We start from the raw sequence: 14,272 nt of genomic DNA, 5'->3' as shown, positions 1-14,272 counted from the left end.
AGAAAAATGCTCTCCCTTCCGGGCCATATTGCTTACAGGACACGGAATGTTACCGTCTAATTATACTTAAGGCTACTCTCTCCTTAGGAGAGGAGTTCTGCCTGGTTAAGTCAGTAGAGGGAAGAAAAGAACACTCGGGCATTTTGGGGGAGTGGGCTCCTTGATTGCAAAGTCACCCCTGGCCTTTCTCCCTCTGAGTTTGTGTTTCTCCTGGCTGCAATCCTCTCTTTAGAACAGAAAAATACCCTATGTGCAAAGCCCAAAGAAATTATGGTCACGGATACGTTCTCTTTCTTGCCATGCTTGTTGATTCATAATTTTTATTCTCTTCTAATTTTGACACCTCGGCTTTGTAGTTGCAGTCTGAGACAGAGAGGTTGGGAGGGGTCATCTCCCAGTTAAGCAGTAGAGTCAGAAACAAGCAGAAACTCTTGTTCGGGGGTCTTCCCAGCTTAGCCTCCGGTGGAGCAGGTGGAAGAAAGATTGAGATACAAGAGCGCTCTGTAGAGATGCATATAAAAAACAAAGGAAGTGGGTGGGTGGAGACATATCAGCATGTTATCCAAGGGAGTGGGAGATAGCCTGTATGAACCCGGGGAGTGAAATAGGAGAAGGGAGGGCAGCAATGTGAAGCTGGCTCCCAGGGGCCCACTAAGTGTGTGGATGTGCTTTGTGGTGGCTTGAGGTTTAAGCTGTAATGCTTCATATTTAAAGTCTAATCAGAATGGTGTTTTGGCTCCTATGAGATTAGAGAATAAGAAATAATAACTAAATAACTTTGAGACTTCTGGTATCACACTCCCCATATGAGAGGCAAAGAAAGATAAGTGGCTTCTCAACTCACTCAGCATTTTTGAGCAGAATTCAGAAAGGTAAAAAAGATAACGGGTCTTTCCCCAAAGGAAGACAGACTCCCTGATGTGAGTGTCATTGCCATAGGAATATCATTCTCAGAAACTGTCCGTGTTCACATGAAGGCATGTCTTCGTTGGGAATATTACTTTTGCCCATCCTGCGCCATCCCTCAGCCCTACCCCGTTCCACACAAATATGCACATACTATGAATACTGAGGTTGTCTGGCAACATAAACCTATCCCCCCATCCTCAGTGGAACCTCAGACCTTATACATACATATGCACGTACATGTACCCACCAGTACACACACATTCCATATTTTGGGCACTGACACTGCTCCCTTGATTTCCAAAGTGATATCCAAAATAAGAGGCGAGAGGTTCCAAGAAATAGAAGATGAGACCTCACAAAAGAGCCCTTGAGGAACGTGCTTTATGCCTAGAGGGGCACCAAGACACCCGGAAAGATGGGCTTCTCAGGCTCAGAGCAAAAGGAGGAGTGGATGGCCCAAGAAACTAAAGAGCCAGGGTGACCATCTCTGCAGAGCGGACCAAAAAAGCAAGAAAAATAAAAAGACACCACACATGGGATTTTCAGATACAGTGCCTTGGCCACAAGAGGAAAATAAGCAGACCCACTCCAGCTTCGTCCCCTGTTGTCACCCATTGCCTCTGCTTTGGCAAGTTTTTATTCCCCAAGATAAACCCGAAGGCCAGGCTGCCAAAGATGAATTACAAAGCGCAGCTTTCCACTCAAGTGGCATTTGATAATGCCAAGCAGTCGGGGGCCAATAAAGTCACCGCTTCTGCAAATCAAATGAACCCAGCTCCTAAACACATATAACCCTGCTCTGACACTCTTGCCAAAAGAGGGAGAGGCAGGAAGGAAAATGGGCAAGGAAACTACTGGAATAGGTAATAATTTCATTCTTTCTGTGCTTACCGTAACCTAGAGTGTTGAATGGTTAAGACAGCATTGTTTCTCATGGACGAGTATGCTGTGGAGAGAAAACAAGCATGACTTGTGAAAATTCTGATTCATGAAATTTCGTTTTTAAAGAACTGGCAGTTTAGTCATATTTAAATATGTAACAGCCTCTGGAACATATGCAAAACCAATATGGGGTTCCCTGGTGAGCAGTCCTTATGGAGCTGGGATAGTGAATAACTAAATACTATTCATAATTAACATACCATCTTTGGGAGGTACAGTGCCCCTGAAATTTATGTCTCCCACATTTGTCGAGGATCAACAATGCATAAGAAACTGTCTGTTTGCTGTTGATTGCCCAAGATGAGGCTTGTTCTCCTAAGTAGTTCAAAGTATTCCTCCCAGCTACTTGTTTATACCATTTATTTGCTTAACAAACATGTCGTTCCAAAGGAATACAAAGTTGGCCCAACTCTAAAGTATCCCATATGCCACATCAGCAGGTACAAACTAATGAGGTTTGACTGTGTGTCAAAAGCCAAGGTAAAATGTACATACTCTGTTGATCGAAACCCGACCTCTTTGAGTTGAGAAATTCAGAGCTGTATTTGTTAAAAGAACATTGGAAGTTGGACAGATTTGAATGTGAGCCCCAACTGTCTGTTGTCATAAGCAATTAAATTTTGTCTACGCATCAGTTTCTTCATCCATAGAATCTGGGCCGTAGCTATGAGGCAGGTTTGTAGTGAATATCGGAGGTTTGGTATATAAATCACTGGGCATAGTGCTGGGTGAATGGCACGGACTCCTGCTCTTTTTTCACTCTTCTGCTTAAAAATGTTCATATTCTCCTGTAAAGGGCCTGAGATAAGTGGGTTCAAATATACTTGTTAGGGCGCCTGGGTGGCTCAGTTGGTTAAGCGACTGCCTTCGGCTCAGGTCATGATCCTGGAGTCCCTGGATCGAGTCCCGCATCAGGCTCCCTGCTCGGCAGGGAGTCTGCTTCTCCCTCTGACCCTCCCCCCTCTCATGTGCTCTCTCTCATTCTCTCTCTCTCAAATAAATAAATAAAATCTTTAAAATATATATATATATATATACTTGTTAGCTTGTCCACTTACTACCACCATCTGTGCTCCACAAAACCACGCATTCTAAGCTTCTGTTTCCTTATCTTCAAAATGTGGCTGCCGGTAACTCTTATCTCATGGTTGCCGTGAGCATTAAATGGGATGGCCTGCACTGTTACACACATTCAGATCCTTCTTTCACTGGCCCTCAGTCTTCCTGGGTTGTCATAATTCCAAGTAGGGTAAAATGGGTATGAATGCATTTAATACACCCAAAGACGCTTGAAAAATACGGTACACAAGTCATGATTTGTTATTTCACGGCTTCATCAACTTACCCAGTTGACCTCTTTCCTCAAGTATGGAAGAGAGAAGGCAATCATATTGTCAGAGCCAAGTAATTAATGCGGACTGGTTATAGTGGGCTCAAGGTGTTATAGGAACGGAGGAGGGAATGATTTCACAGCTTAGGGAAACCACTGCTTCTTTATGTTGAAACGCTGTTCTCTTTTGTTCAGTATATTCCAGTGGCTTAATAGAGCCATCTTTTTATAGGGAAAAAAAAGGGGGGGGGGAAACAATAGCAATTGGATCATGAGCTTTAAACTGACCTTGTTTTCAATTGCCCCAGGCTGTAGATAGCTCAGTGACTTAGATAGTTGTTAAGAGCATGGCCTGCGAAGCCATCAGCTCTGGGTTAAAATTCCAGGTCTGCCACTTACTCTCTGTGTGACCTTAGGTGGCATGACCTTGGAGAAGTCACTTTACCCGGATGAGCCTCGGTTTCCTCATACGTGAAAAAGAATAGGTTATACTTAGCCAAGAGGATTGCTACAAAGATTAAATGAGATCGAGTATTTAAGAGCATGGGCGCTATGCCTACCATAAAATTAAAGTAGCCCTATGTACGTATCATTTACCGAGCAGCAGAACTGAAAGCACCAGACTGTAACTCTAGGCAATGGCGAGCTACCACTAACCTACCTTAGAGGAAATAAGAAGCTTCCATCAAACTTAGAATACAACCACCATACCATGAGGGGCATAGATATATTGCTTTTCTGTCCCATAGTCCAGGGAGTCATTATACTTAAGCATTACCCCCTTCCCCCATCCTCACCCTCTCTTTTCTCCAAGACAAGTGCTTAAGCTGAATTTGACAGTCTGCATTTTTTTAAGTAAACAAATATATCCTGTCTCAAATTGATGTATTTTTCAGCCATGTCAATTTTTCCCAGGTAGCAGGGATAAAGGGAATGTTCTTGGCTAACAAGAAGATTGACAACCAAGTGAAGACTTTCATCACGTATAACAAAGGCCGAGACTGGCGTTTGCTGCAGGCGCCGGACACGGATCTAAGGGGGGACCCTGTGCACTGCTTACTGGTGAGTTTTCACATTGGAGAAGAATGTTCCGCACAGCGGAAGGCTGGAAGTGGATATTAAACAGGCATATGAAGTGGGTTCCAGGGCTCGTTGTTCAGTTGGTGAGCAAAAGGGGACAGGGCTGGGCATGAAGGCACCACGCTGCCTTACATGCTGGGCCAGATAGGTAAGAGGGCATGAGTGGGTTCCTTGCTCACGTCAAGGATTCTGAGTTGTGACCAAGTTCTGTTGAGAACCTCAAATTGTAGTTTCAGGGAGAATGTGATAGTTTCCTTATATGGTGGGGATATACACCTTTACTTTCCCATGAATGGCTTGTTACATATCCAAGGATGCATAAATTCAGCTACAGAACTGAGGAACTGAAAGGAGAATTTTGTAGATGTGTTTTCCAGCAAAGGTGTTTAGTCATATTTTCAGAAGAGTTTATGACTCAAACAAGGGTAAGAAGCACTGATCTAAACCCTCTTTTGTACTCTTTGTAATATGTTCTGTTCATCTATGTCTCATTCCGTGAAGCCAGTGGGGTTGGTAAACTATATGGCCTGTGGGGCCAATATGGCCCACCAGTTGTTCTTCTGAATAAAGTTTTACTAGAACACAGTCATGTTTAGTTATAGACCCACTGTGGCTGCTTTTGCTCTACATGGCAGAACTGAGTAGTCACAGCAGGAACTGTATGGTCTATAAAGCCTACAGCATTTATTATCTGGCCCTTTAAAAAAGGTTTACTGTCCCCTCCTTTGAAGCATGGTGTTCTTTTAGTTGTCTAACCTTTGGACACTGAGTAGATAGATGAGCATGAATTTATCTGTGTATTTGATTATATGAAGGTGTCTTAGGTGTTATATCTTAGGTGTTATGTCTTAGGCCCTGTATTCACCATTATTTCTCTTCTGTAAACTCTACAGTCTACTTGAAAGAGACTAGATGAATAAATGCAAGATGAGAGGGTCACATCTCACTCCTCATCGTCGCTCTGGTGCTGGCCCGTGCTTGACGCATGAACAGATACTGACTGATGCAGAGGAGGGAGGAAGAGATTGATAACTGCAAAACAAAGTGTACTTAAGTGCTAATTTCTCTGAAACAGTTTATAAAAAGGAGAGATCAGTATATAAACAGGGGAGACTTCTTCATTTTAGTATGAAGGGTTTGGTTGTGTGTCTACACACACACACACACACACACACACACACACACACACACACACACACACACACACACCAGTGTTTGCAGTCTTCATACAATTCTGACCTTGATGTTATCCACACTCAGCTTGCTTTGTCCCATCAAGTCTGAACAGTCCCTTTGCAGGTTCATCTCATACCGCTGTGGGCGGGTCACCCTCCTACCCAAGAAGATGCCAGCAGCCGTGGCTTGACCTAATTAGTTGCAAAGGATATCATGGTTGTCACTGTGCATCAGCAAAGGAGTCTAAAATTCAGCCTCCCACTCAGCTTCTACCCTTATTACTGGCAACTTACAGGGGGAGAAAAGCCAGTTGTTATCATAAGTGCACAAAGCCAGTGACAGAGTAAGGAAATGTAACAGTTATTTATTGAATACCTACTCTGTACGAGGCACTGTTCAGTAGCATTTTAAAAAACAGAGCCACCTTCCTAGTTTTACTCTTCCAAGTTGCGGCATCATGGTACTTAGCCAGAGAAGCATGGGATGCACCAGTGCCTCAGTGTAGTCCTCCTTCCCACCATGCACTTTGGAGATTAAATGCCCATGAGACAGAATTAACCGAAGCACCTGAAGAGGCTTGCCTGTGATCACTCTGGCGTCATAAATGGGTTGTGACAAATGCCTCTGACACACAGAGCACTTAGTGAAGTGCTTCATACTCCACCTCCAGCCCAGTTTTAGGAAGTCTTTTTATTTTTTTTAAGATTTTATTTATTTGAGATAGAGAGAGCATGAGTGGGGGGAAGGGCAGAGGGAGATGGAGAAGCAGACTCCCTGCTGAGCGGAGACCTAGACTTGGGGCTTGATCCCAGGACCCTGAGATCATGACCCAAGCTGAAGGCAGACACTTAACCGACTGAGCCACCCACGCACTTAGGAAGGCTTACTGCCATGCCTCCAAAATATAAATGCAGTATCAGCTTGCTTACCCATCTCCACTGGGACGGTCCTAATCCAAGCCACCATCATTTCTCATCTGCCCTACGGTGATGGGCTCCCAACTGGTCCTCCTGTCTCTACCTGGCAATCTCTTCTCCACACAGCAACCAATGAGATCTTTTCTTTTGTAATCTAACTTTACTGAGTAAAACATACATAAAAAAGTACCCGTTTTAAGAGTATAGTTCGACAAATCTTGACAAGTGTAGATACCTATGTGACCATTACCACAGTAAAGATAGAACATTTTCATCACCCTCAAAAATTCCTTTGTGCCCTTCGCAGTCATTTTCCACTCCCCCCGGCCCTAGACAACCACAAATCTGCTTTTCTTTACTATAGATTAGATTTATCTTTTCTCAAATTTTATGTATTAAATGTATTTTTATGTGTAAAAAGATTTATCTTTTCTCAAATTTTATGTATTGAATGAGATCGACTTGACCTTTAAAAATTCAGATCTTATCCCTCCTTTACTTGAAGTTTCGAATAACTTTCTAACTCAGGTAGAATAAAGTTCCAGTACTTCACCATGGCCTGTGAGGTCTCATAGGGTCCGGCTCCTGTCTGCTTCCCCAGCCAGCTGTCCAGCCTCTGTCCCGCCGCCCTTCCTCACGTGGGCTACCCTGGGAGAGGACAGCACCTCTTTCCATACCTTGAGCTCACCATGCTTCTTTATGTCTTAGGCCCTGTATTCACCATTATCTCTCTTAAAATCCCGTTTCCCGAGTCTGGCTTTTTCTTGGCTTTCAGATTCTTGCTTGATTACCTTAATCTCAGAGGCTTTCTTACGCTTTCTCAAAGGTGGTGCTTGGCCCAACTCTTTTTTACCCATGACCCTTCTCGTTCTCTGAAATCAGTGCATGTGTTTGTTGACTGTCTTTTCTACCTCCCTCTGCTAAAATGTAACCAGCATGAGTATAGGAACTGTGGCTGTCTCTCTGGCCACTCCAGAGAATCAGCTCAAGGATAACCACGTGGGAGGTGTTCAGCATGTGTTGTTGTTATGGGTATCGTTTGTCTGAAGTCGAAGCTCCATTGACAGGTGGTGTTGGAGTTTCACATTCAGACTTGAGTGGAAACTTTCCCTTGCCACTGACAGCCACACTGAGGGATCTGTCATAATAGCCATCTCTGAAGCTCAGAGGCTCAGGTTGACCCTACAGTTAACAAAATCAGTAGGCTCATTAAGATCCAGCAAAGATGAATTAATGGGCTCTGGATGTGTGGCACCCAGGAGTCTTTTGGCCTGCCTCCCTCATTAACCTTGTTTGATGTAGTTTCAGTCTGAGTTTTAGAAAACAGGCTGAGGAAATGAAATGGCAAAGGGAGTGGAGGGCAGGGACCAAAATCACTTATAAAAATCTGCCAAAGGCACAAAATAGGAAAGAAAATCTTTGAGCTACAGGAGACCCGGACCGTTAAAAACCTTCTTTAGGCTTGGGAGCTGGTGGCAGAGAGGAGATAAAAAGTGCTTTTAGATTGTGAGTACTTGGAAAGTGACAGTGTCCCCGAAAGCACAGCCTAGTGATTAGAAAGGAGATTTTCCAGCAGGGCTGTTACAAATGTGGAACAAGTTCAGAATTACAGCCCCAAATGGAATGTCCCTGGTAAAATGCATTCTATAGAAATAACACATCCAGAGTAATTTGCGGCTGTATTTTTAGGACTTTTAGACTGATTGCCCGGAGGGCTCAGCTAGGATTTCTTTTTCTCTGAAGAGTGCATTGTACAGTTAGATGGGGTATTACAGGTCATGGTCCACCTGCCTCCAAAGCCTCAGGATTGGGCTCCCAAGAGGTGAGATGTGAGCTGAGCCTGTGACAAATGCTTTGGGTCCCTAGGGAAAGCATAGTGTTCTGTGGAGAGAAGCCGTGACTTCTTTATGGATTCAGTTGACAGTTCTCTGTTGGAGCTAAGCGGCCAGCTACCCCAGGAGATTCTTGACTCTGCTTTCCATTCCTTTGCACAGGCTGTAACTCCGCATGTTATGTTGGATTGGAGTGGAGCTGAATCTCCTCTTGGCCCAGAGCCCTCTCTCTTCTTTGCCATTGACTCTTTACTAAAAATCTAATGGATTTCTAGTTCCAATTCAGGATCATAAACAGCGCAAGTGTGTGTGTTCAGGGAGTGGATTTGGAGGATACTATTTAAGACTTTAGCTGCTGCCTTATTATTTATAAAAGGTGCGATTTGGCTTTTCAGTGTAATACTCAGATTAGGAGCCCTAGGGATAAGAGTACTATGAAGACGAGACCTAAAGGCTGTTAGTACAGAGGTTGGGGAAAAGAGAAAGTGGAATGAGAAGCTGATTGATTCTCAAATATATCTAACAGTATTTTTAAGTTGATTTAATTCATGTTGGAGGGCATGTCTCCTATCATATAGTAATTCTCCATTGGCCATCCACAGTGCTAAGAAGACAGTAGCTAATTAATGGATCAATTAAATCCAACAAACATTTATTGAACACTAGCAATGGCCAAAGGATTTCGCTGGTTAAAATAAGAAATAAAAGAATAAGGCAAAAGAAAGGTCATTGGGACCTAGAGGTCCATGGTGGGCTTCAGGAGTCTGTGAGCTCCCTGAAATTGAACACAGAACTCTGTGTGCATTTGCCTTTGTGTATTTTTTCTTGGGATAGTGTCCTTAATTTGCCTCAGATCCTCAAACTCTAAACCTGATCCTGAAAAGATGAAAGGCGAGAGATCTAGATGCTGCTAGGATTGACCAGTTGATGATATGCCATGCCCTGTGACTATGGGTGAAGACACAAAGGGCAATTTCCAAACTGTAAAGTCAGCTGCTAGGTCATGGTGGTCTCAGTGTACAGAGCTGTATCTTCTTAATGTGCAAAGATAAGGGGAATAGGAAGATGCCCTTGGGACAAAGTGTACTTTGACTCTACTGAGTTGCAGAGAACTCTGGAAAGATACTCACATATTTACGACATGGTTAGTAATGGGAGAAAAGAGGACGAGAAGGCTGGAGAGAGGGCAGGAAAGGAGAAAGGAGAGGTAAACCAAGTGCCCCCTGCCCGGGCACAATGTGCATAATTAGAGAGCCTTGTCCGGTGTCCTGCAGGAACTGGCAGTGGCTTGATAGCCATTCTAATAAACCTCTCTATTAATTTTTGGTGACTTAACTTTGACAGATGTCCAAAACTGGTCAGGTACAAAAGTTTAACTTCAAAAAGTAAAGATGAATCACTTAACATTGTTTTTCTTTGAGCATTGATGTAGACAATATAACTTCCTTGAAAAAAATGGAAGAAGGGGGATAAAAAGCCACGGAATATTCTCCTCATACCAGCTGGGGGCAATCCAGTACTGCAAATGTGAGAGTGGAAAAAAAGTGCACCAAAAAGAACACTTCTAATGTGGCTGCTACAGCCTGAGCTGGTATCTTTCCTTCTCAAATTAATTTATTTCAAGCCTCTGAAAGCCCTAGCCACAGAGCAGTACCAAGATGGCCAATTGAAAATGCCCTTTCCTTTGTAATGGCAAGTGCCCTGTCTCAAATAACCCTTGAGCAGGTCAGATGGCAACCGAGCTTCGCAGTCTTCGAGACTGTTGGCTGATGAAGTATGTGGCAAGCATCTGGCTCAGGATGGCAGACTGGGTGATCCCTTAGCCATGGATGTTCTGCTCTGTTGGGTGACACAAAAGGACTTACAGGAAGCCCACATGACTAGGCTAATCCCCGAGGAGTTCTGGACTTCTTGGAATGCCATGGAGATACTCAACATTAATCTGATGATGTGGTTTATACATTAGCCCAACGTACTTCTGGCATTGTTCTGAGTCAAATAGCCAACAAAGGTCTATCAGGTCCTCACTTATATAAAGCATTGCTTGATACTTTAAGCGTTTATTGACTTAATCTCTTTTAGATTCTATGCCAGGGTCCACAGAAGACTCAAAGTGTAGTACTTGGTGTTTTCTCTTTATTTGTAGAGTTTATCTCTTAGGGAGATAAAACTGTACATACCTCAAATAGATAATATGAGATTGCACATGGTCAAATAAACCATTGTAAATCAGAGAAGGAGAGATCCCGATAGGCTGCAGCTGTCAGGAAAACTTTCATGGAGGCACGGTTTGCCATCTCTGCTTTTTCCTGTCTTAGCATCTGAGTGCAGCACAGGCCTGTCCGGAACATCCACAACCTACAACCCTACCCATTCTCATCTTCCTCTCAGACAAAAGGAAGCCAAACATTTGGGTCCCACTGATTCTTTTTATAGGGGCAGTCTTCCTTACTCTTATGAAACATTGTAAAGTAAAAATGCCTTTTTTGAAAGCCTTCCATGCAATTTTCAGGCAAAACCCATTATTTATGAAGATCATTATCCCTTGAGAGTTTACTCTGCGTTGGCAGTAAGGAAAGGCCTTGTTGCAATCCACTGTTTTACTTTACCAGTATTTTGGCTGCTTTTATTCCTGCGCTTCATTTTTAGTTTGCCGTTTACGCTATCCCATATAAATTTAATCAATGTATCTCTGTGGCTCTCTGAATATCTGCTGGCTGAGACTTACAGAGCAAAATGAAAGTAATAACAGAGATACATTGGTGATTCCGAAAACTCAAGTCGATAAGATTAGAAAATAATCTTTCTGAGAGATGAAAAGAGATGTAGCTTCAGACACAAACTTGTAGTTTTTGACAACTCAGTACCAGAACTGTTTTAAATGAAATTCGTATAAGATTTATTATCCTGTATTTGAAAACTGTTGGTATCTTAATCCGAGAATTTGATCGAGATTTTTATACGTAGATAATAAGTCCCTTAAATTTTCATTTGAATTGTTATTAGTAGTGCATTTTGTCTACAAGCATGACTTTTATATTGAATAATACTGATTCTGAGAATACCCTGACATGGGTACTCTGTTGATTGCCTGATAGATGTTAGGAAAGTTTCACATGTCATACAGTTTCTTCTGGACAGATGAGACCAAGGTCTCCAATGGACAGTGGCCAAGAGGTGCCAGCTGACTTCTTCAGATCCTTCCCAGATGGAGCAAATCTTCTTCCTATCTTTATATCCAATTTTTCCTCCTCTGTCTTACCTGGCTCAACTCTTCTGCTTCTTTTCTTTGTTACTGATATCACTCAGGCCTGAAATGTTCTTTATCTTCCTGAACATCTCACCTGCAGTTCATACCTTACCCATCTTTGCCTCAGGCACCATTTTCTCCTTAAAGCCTTCCTTGATCCAAAGTTGGACATAGTCATGTCAGCCTCTAGAACTTCATGTTTCATCTTTACTGATCTTATGGCTGTTACACTAGTCTCTCTTTATGGTAATCAATAGAAAGATCTTAATTTTTTTTTTTAAATTACCCCATAATGGCAGAGACCAAATTTTAGTCAATATAAGTCTTTCATAAGCTACACCTAGTGCTTTACAGATAGAGTACTAACATATTTGTTGAATGGCCAAATGGCAATCAAGGCAGTAGATCAGACCTAAAATGAAGATGCTCCCTCCTTCTGCAATTTGGTATCTGTCTTATACTTAGTGGACACCAGATATCTGTGGAAAAGAAGATGAGTACATGAATGAATGGCTGGATGGGATGGGTGGAAGAATGCATGGATGCTCTGAATCTGGACTTAAAATGACCATTTAGATTATATGTGTTTATAACCCTCATTTCTCCTCTTCTCAGCCCTATTGCTCACTACACCTTCACCTTAAGGTCTCCGAGAATCCCTACACATCAGGGATCATTGCCAGCCGAGACACAGCTCCCAGCATCATAGTGGCTTCAGGTAAGAAGCTTGCCTGGTGGGCTTGCTGTTGCAAATTGTATTTATTTTAAGAAGCTAGATATCTGTGCTGGGAATTTAATGAGCAAGCAAAAATATTTTGCAAGTCACCTAAACCATTGACCCTGAACAACTATGCTGAAAAGCCCTGCTCACATACAGTGTTGACAGTCTCGGTCCATCTCGGGCAGCATAGATTGCCAGTAGAGCCCATTGTTAGCTTTTGCAAACAGCTCCTTTTACTAATGGTGACATGCTCTCTCTAGGTAATATAGGTTCTGAATTATCAGACAGCGACATCAGCATGTTTGTCTCTTCAGATGCAGGGAACACCTGGAGGCAGGTAAGAAGGCATCCTGGGTCTCGTTGCTGCGGTTTAAATGACATAAACATTGTTCAGCTTGGTTAAATTCTGGGAACTCATTCGGCTATATGTAAATCCTAAAGCTCGTCAGTGTGTTTATTTTCCTTTTTGTTTTATGAGAGTCTTAAATAAGTCTTTGAGTTTAGCAAATACTTATGCAATATGATTTTTTTGCCATTCAATAAAAATGACCCTTTTTTTCAGAGCCTCTATGTAAGAAAGTTTATAAGTGACAATGAAACCAAATTGGACCTGAATCCAATTGGACTGAATTTTTTTTTCCCACAAAGAAAACCAGGATCCCAAAGAGGTTATTGTATAGGGAACACAGAGCCTGAAGGGTAGATTATATACCCAGCACAATTCAGTGTTGGCAACTCAGCCTCCATAAATTCCCCTTGCCTTGGAGTCAGAATAGAGAGGAATGCAGTGATACAGAAACAGCCGTTACCCAGGTGGTATTTTGAAATGTTTAAATTTCACGTGCAGAAGACAGAGTAATAACCATCAGGGTGCATATGTTTGGAAAGGTAGAAATGGAATCACTTTAAGCCAATGTGTTTAGCTTAAATGCTTCCTCTCTTTCTTCTGAATGAAAATTAGATACCCATAGCTTATAAAACAGACATTTAATGAGGTTTAGCAATCATAACAAGATATGTGCCTAATGCATGGTTGTTACACTTCAATAAATATATTTTAATAACCTACTGACGTTTAATTATCATACAATAACTAGCAAGCACCATAAATTGAAATCTAATGCACAGGTAATCACACAGAAATGAGAACACTCTGCTTTAAATTTTAGACAGAGATGTCCATGTTATGGTCCAGTTACCATTTCCTAGCTTCAGACCCTTCGTAGGCCCTCCGTGTGATTCACGTGGTTTGAGAAGAGCGAGGTGGAAAGAAATTTGCTTAAGAAACCCCAGGGATATTGATCTTGGAGGTAGGTATGTAGGAACATGGACTATTAAGCTGCTTCTGGAGAACAGTTCAAGAGCCAGGATCCCATTTTGTTTCTTCCAGCACCCCAAACCAAGCAGAGAGCTCTCACATCCATAGTCCTGGGATACCTCTTAGGTATAAGAGGTAAACAAGGGGGAAAATAATTATGTCTGTAGTGTAGCCACAGACAAGGCAATACCAACAATGCAATTATGAGAAAACAGCACACATCTCGTATGGAGAGGACACAGAAATTGTTTGCAGCCCGTCTTCCCTGGACTTCAAGTTGATTTCTCCACATTTGGAGAAAAACCTAAAGGACACATGTACCCAAGTTGATTCCATTTTGATCAGAACTACTTTAGACTTGGTAGAGAATCTATGAATTGAACAAGAACAGCTTTCCTCTGTAATACTTGGAAACTGAAATAATTACCTCTGGACAGGGCAGTGTAATGCGACAAGTCCCAGCCCCGTGAGTCACTCTACGCATGGCCTTAGGCATGTTACATCTCTCTAAACCTGTCAAAATGAGAATGTGGAGTAAAGTATCTCTAAGGTTTCTTCCTTCTAAAGATGTTACACAATAGGATGGTTACCCAGTATTCTGACATTGTCATCAGTGGGAATCAACAGAACTTACTGCAAAAAGATGGGAATATAAATATGAATATGTAACTATTAATTCTTCAGATTTCTTTTGTGGCACACCTATAATCATTTTATCTAACTCCAATGGTACGTGCGGCCCACCTTGGGAAGCATTGTTTATAACTATCTTTCCAAAGATTTTTGGGAAACCCTGT

At 42.3% G+C, this 14,272-nt stretch overlaps 1 protein-coding gene across 5 annotated transcripts in view; it reads left to right on the top strand.

Annotated features, from left to right (window-relative positions):
• The window catches only part of SORCS1 (sortilin related VPS10 domain containing receptor 1), a 502,288-nt gene that overhangs the window by 390,398 nt on the left and 97,618 nt on the right, over positions 1–14,272 (top strand). For all 5 annotated transcript variants that reach the window (XM_032422994.1, XM_032422990.1, XM_032422991.1 and 2 more), the window contains 3 exons: positions 4,097–4,243; positions 12,052–12,154; positions 12,418–12,494. In XM_032422994.1, the coding sequence (XP_032278885.1) occupies positions 4,097–4,243; positions 12,052–12,154; positions 12,418–12,494 (327 nt within the window). The remainder of the gene's footprint in view (positions 1–4,096; positions 4,244–12,051; positions 12,155–12,417; positions 12,495–14,272) is intronic.

Source organism: Phoca vitulina, unplaced genomic scaffold (genome assembly GCF_004348235.1).
Source record: "Phoca vitulina isolate PV1807 unplaced genomic scaffold, GSC_HSeal_1.0 scaffold28, whole genome shotgun sequence".
Taxonomy (NCBI): domain Eukaryota; kingdom Metazoa; phylum Chordata; class Mammalia; order Carnivora; family Phocidae; genus Phoca; species Phoca vitulina.
The sequence above is the reverse complement of the archived record's forward strand: the minus strand, read 5'-3'. Positions and strand labels throughout refer to the sequence as shown.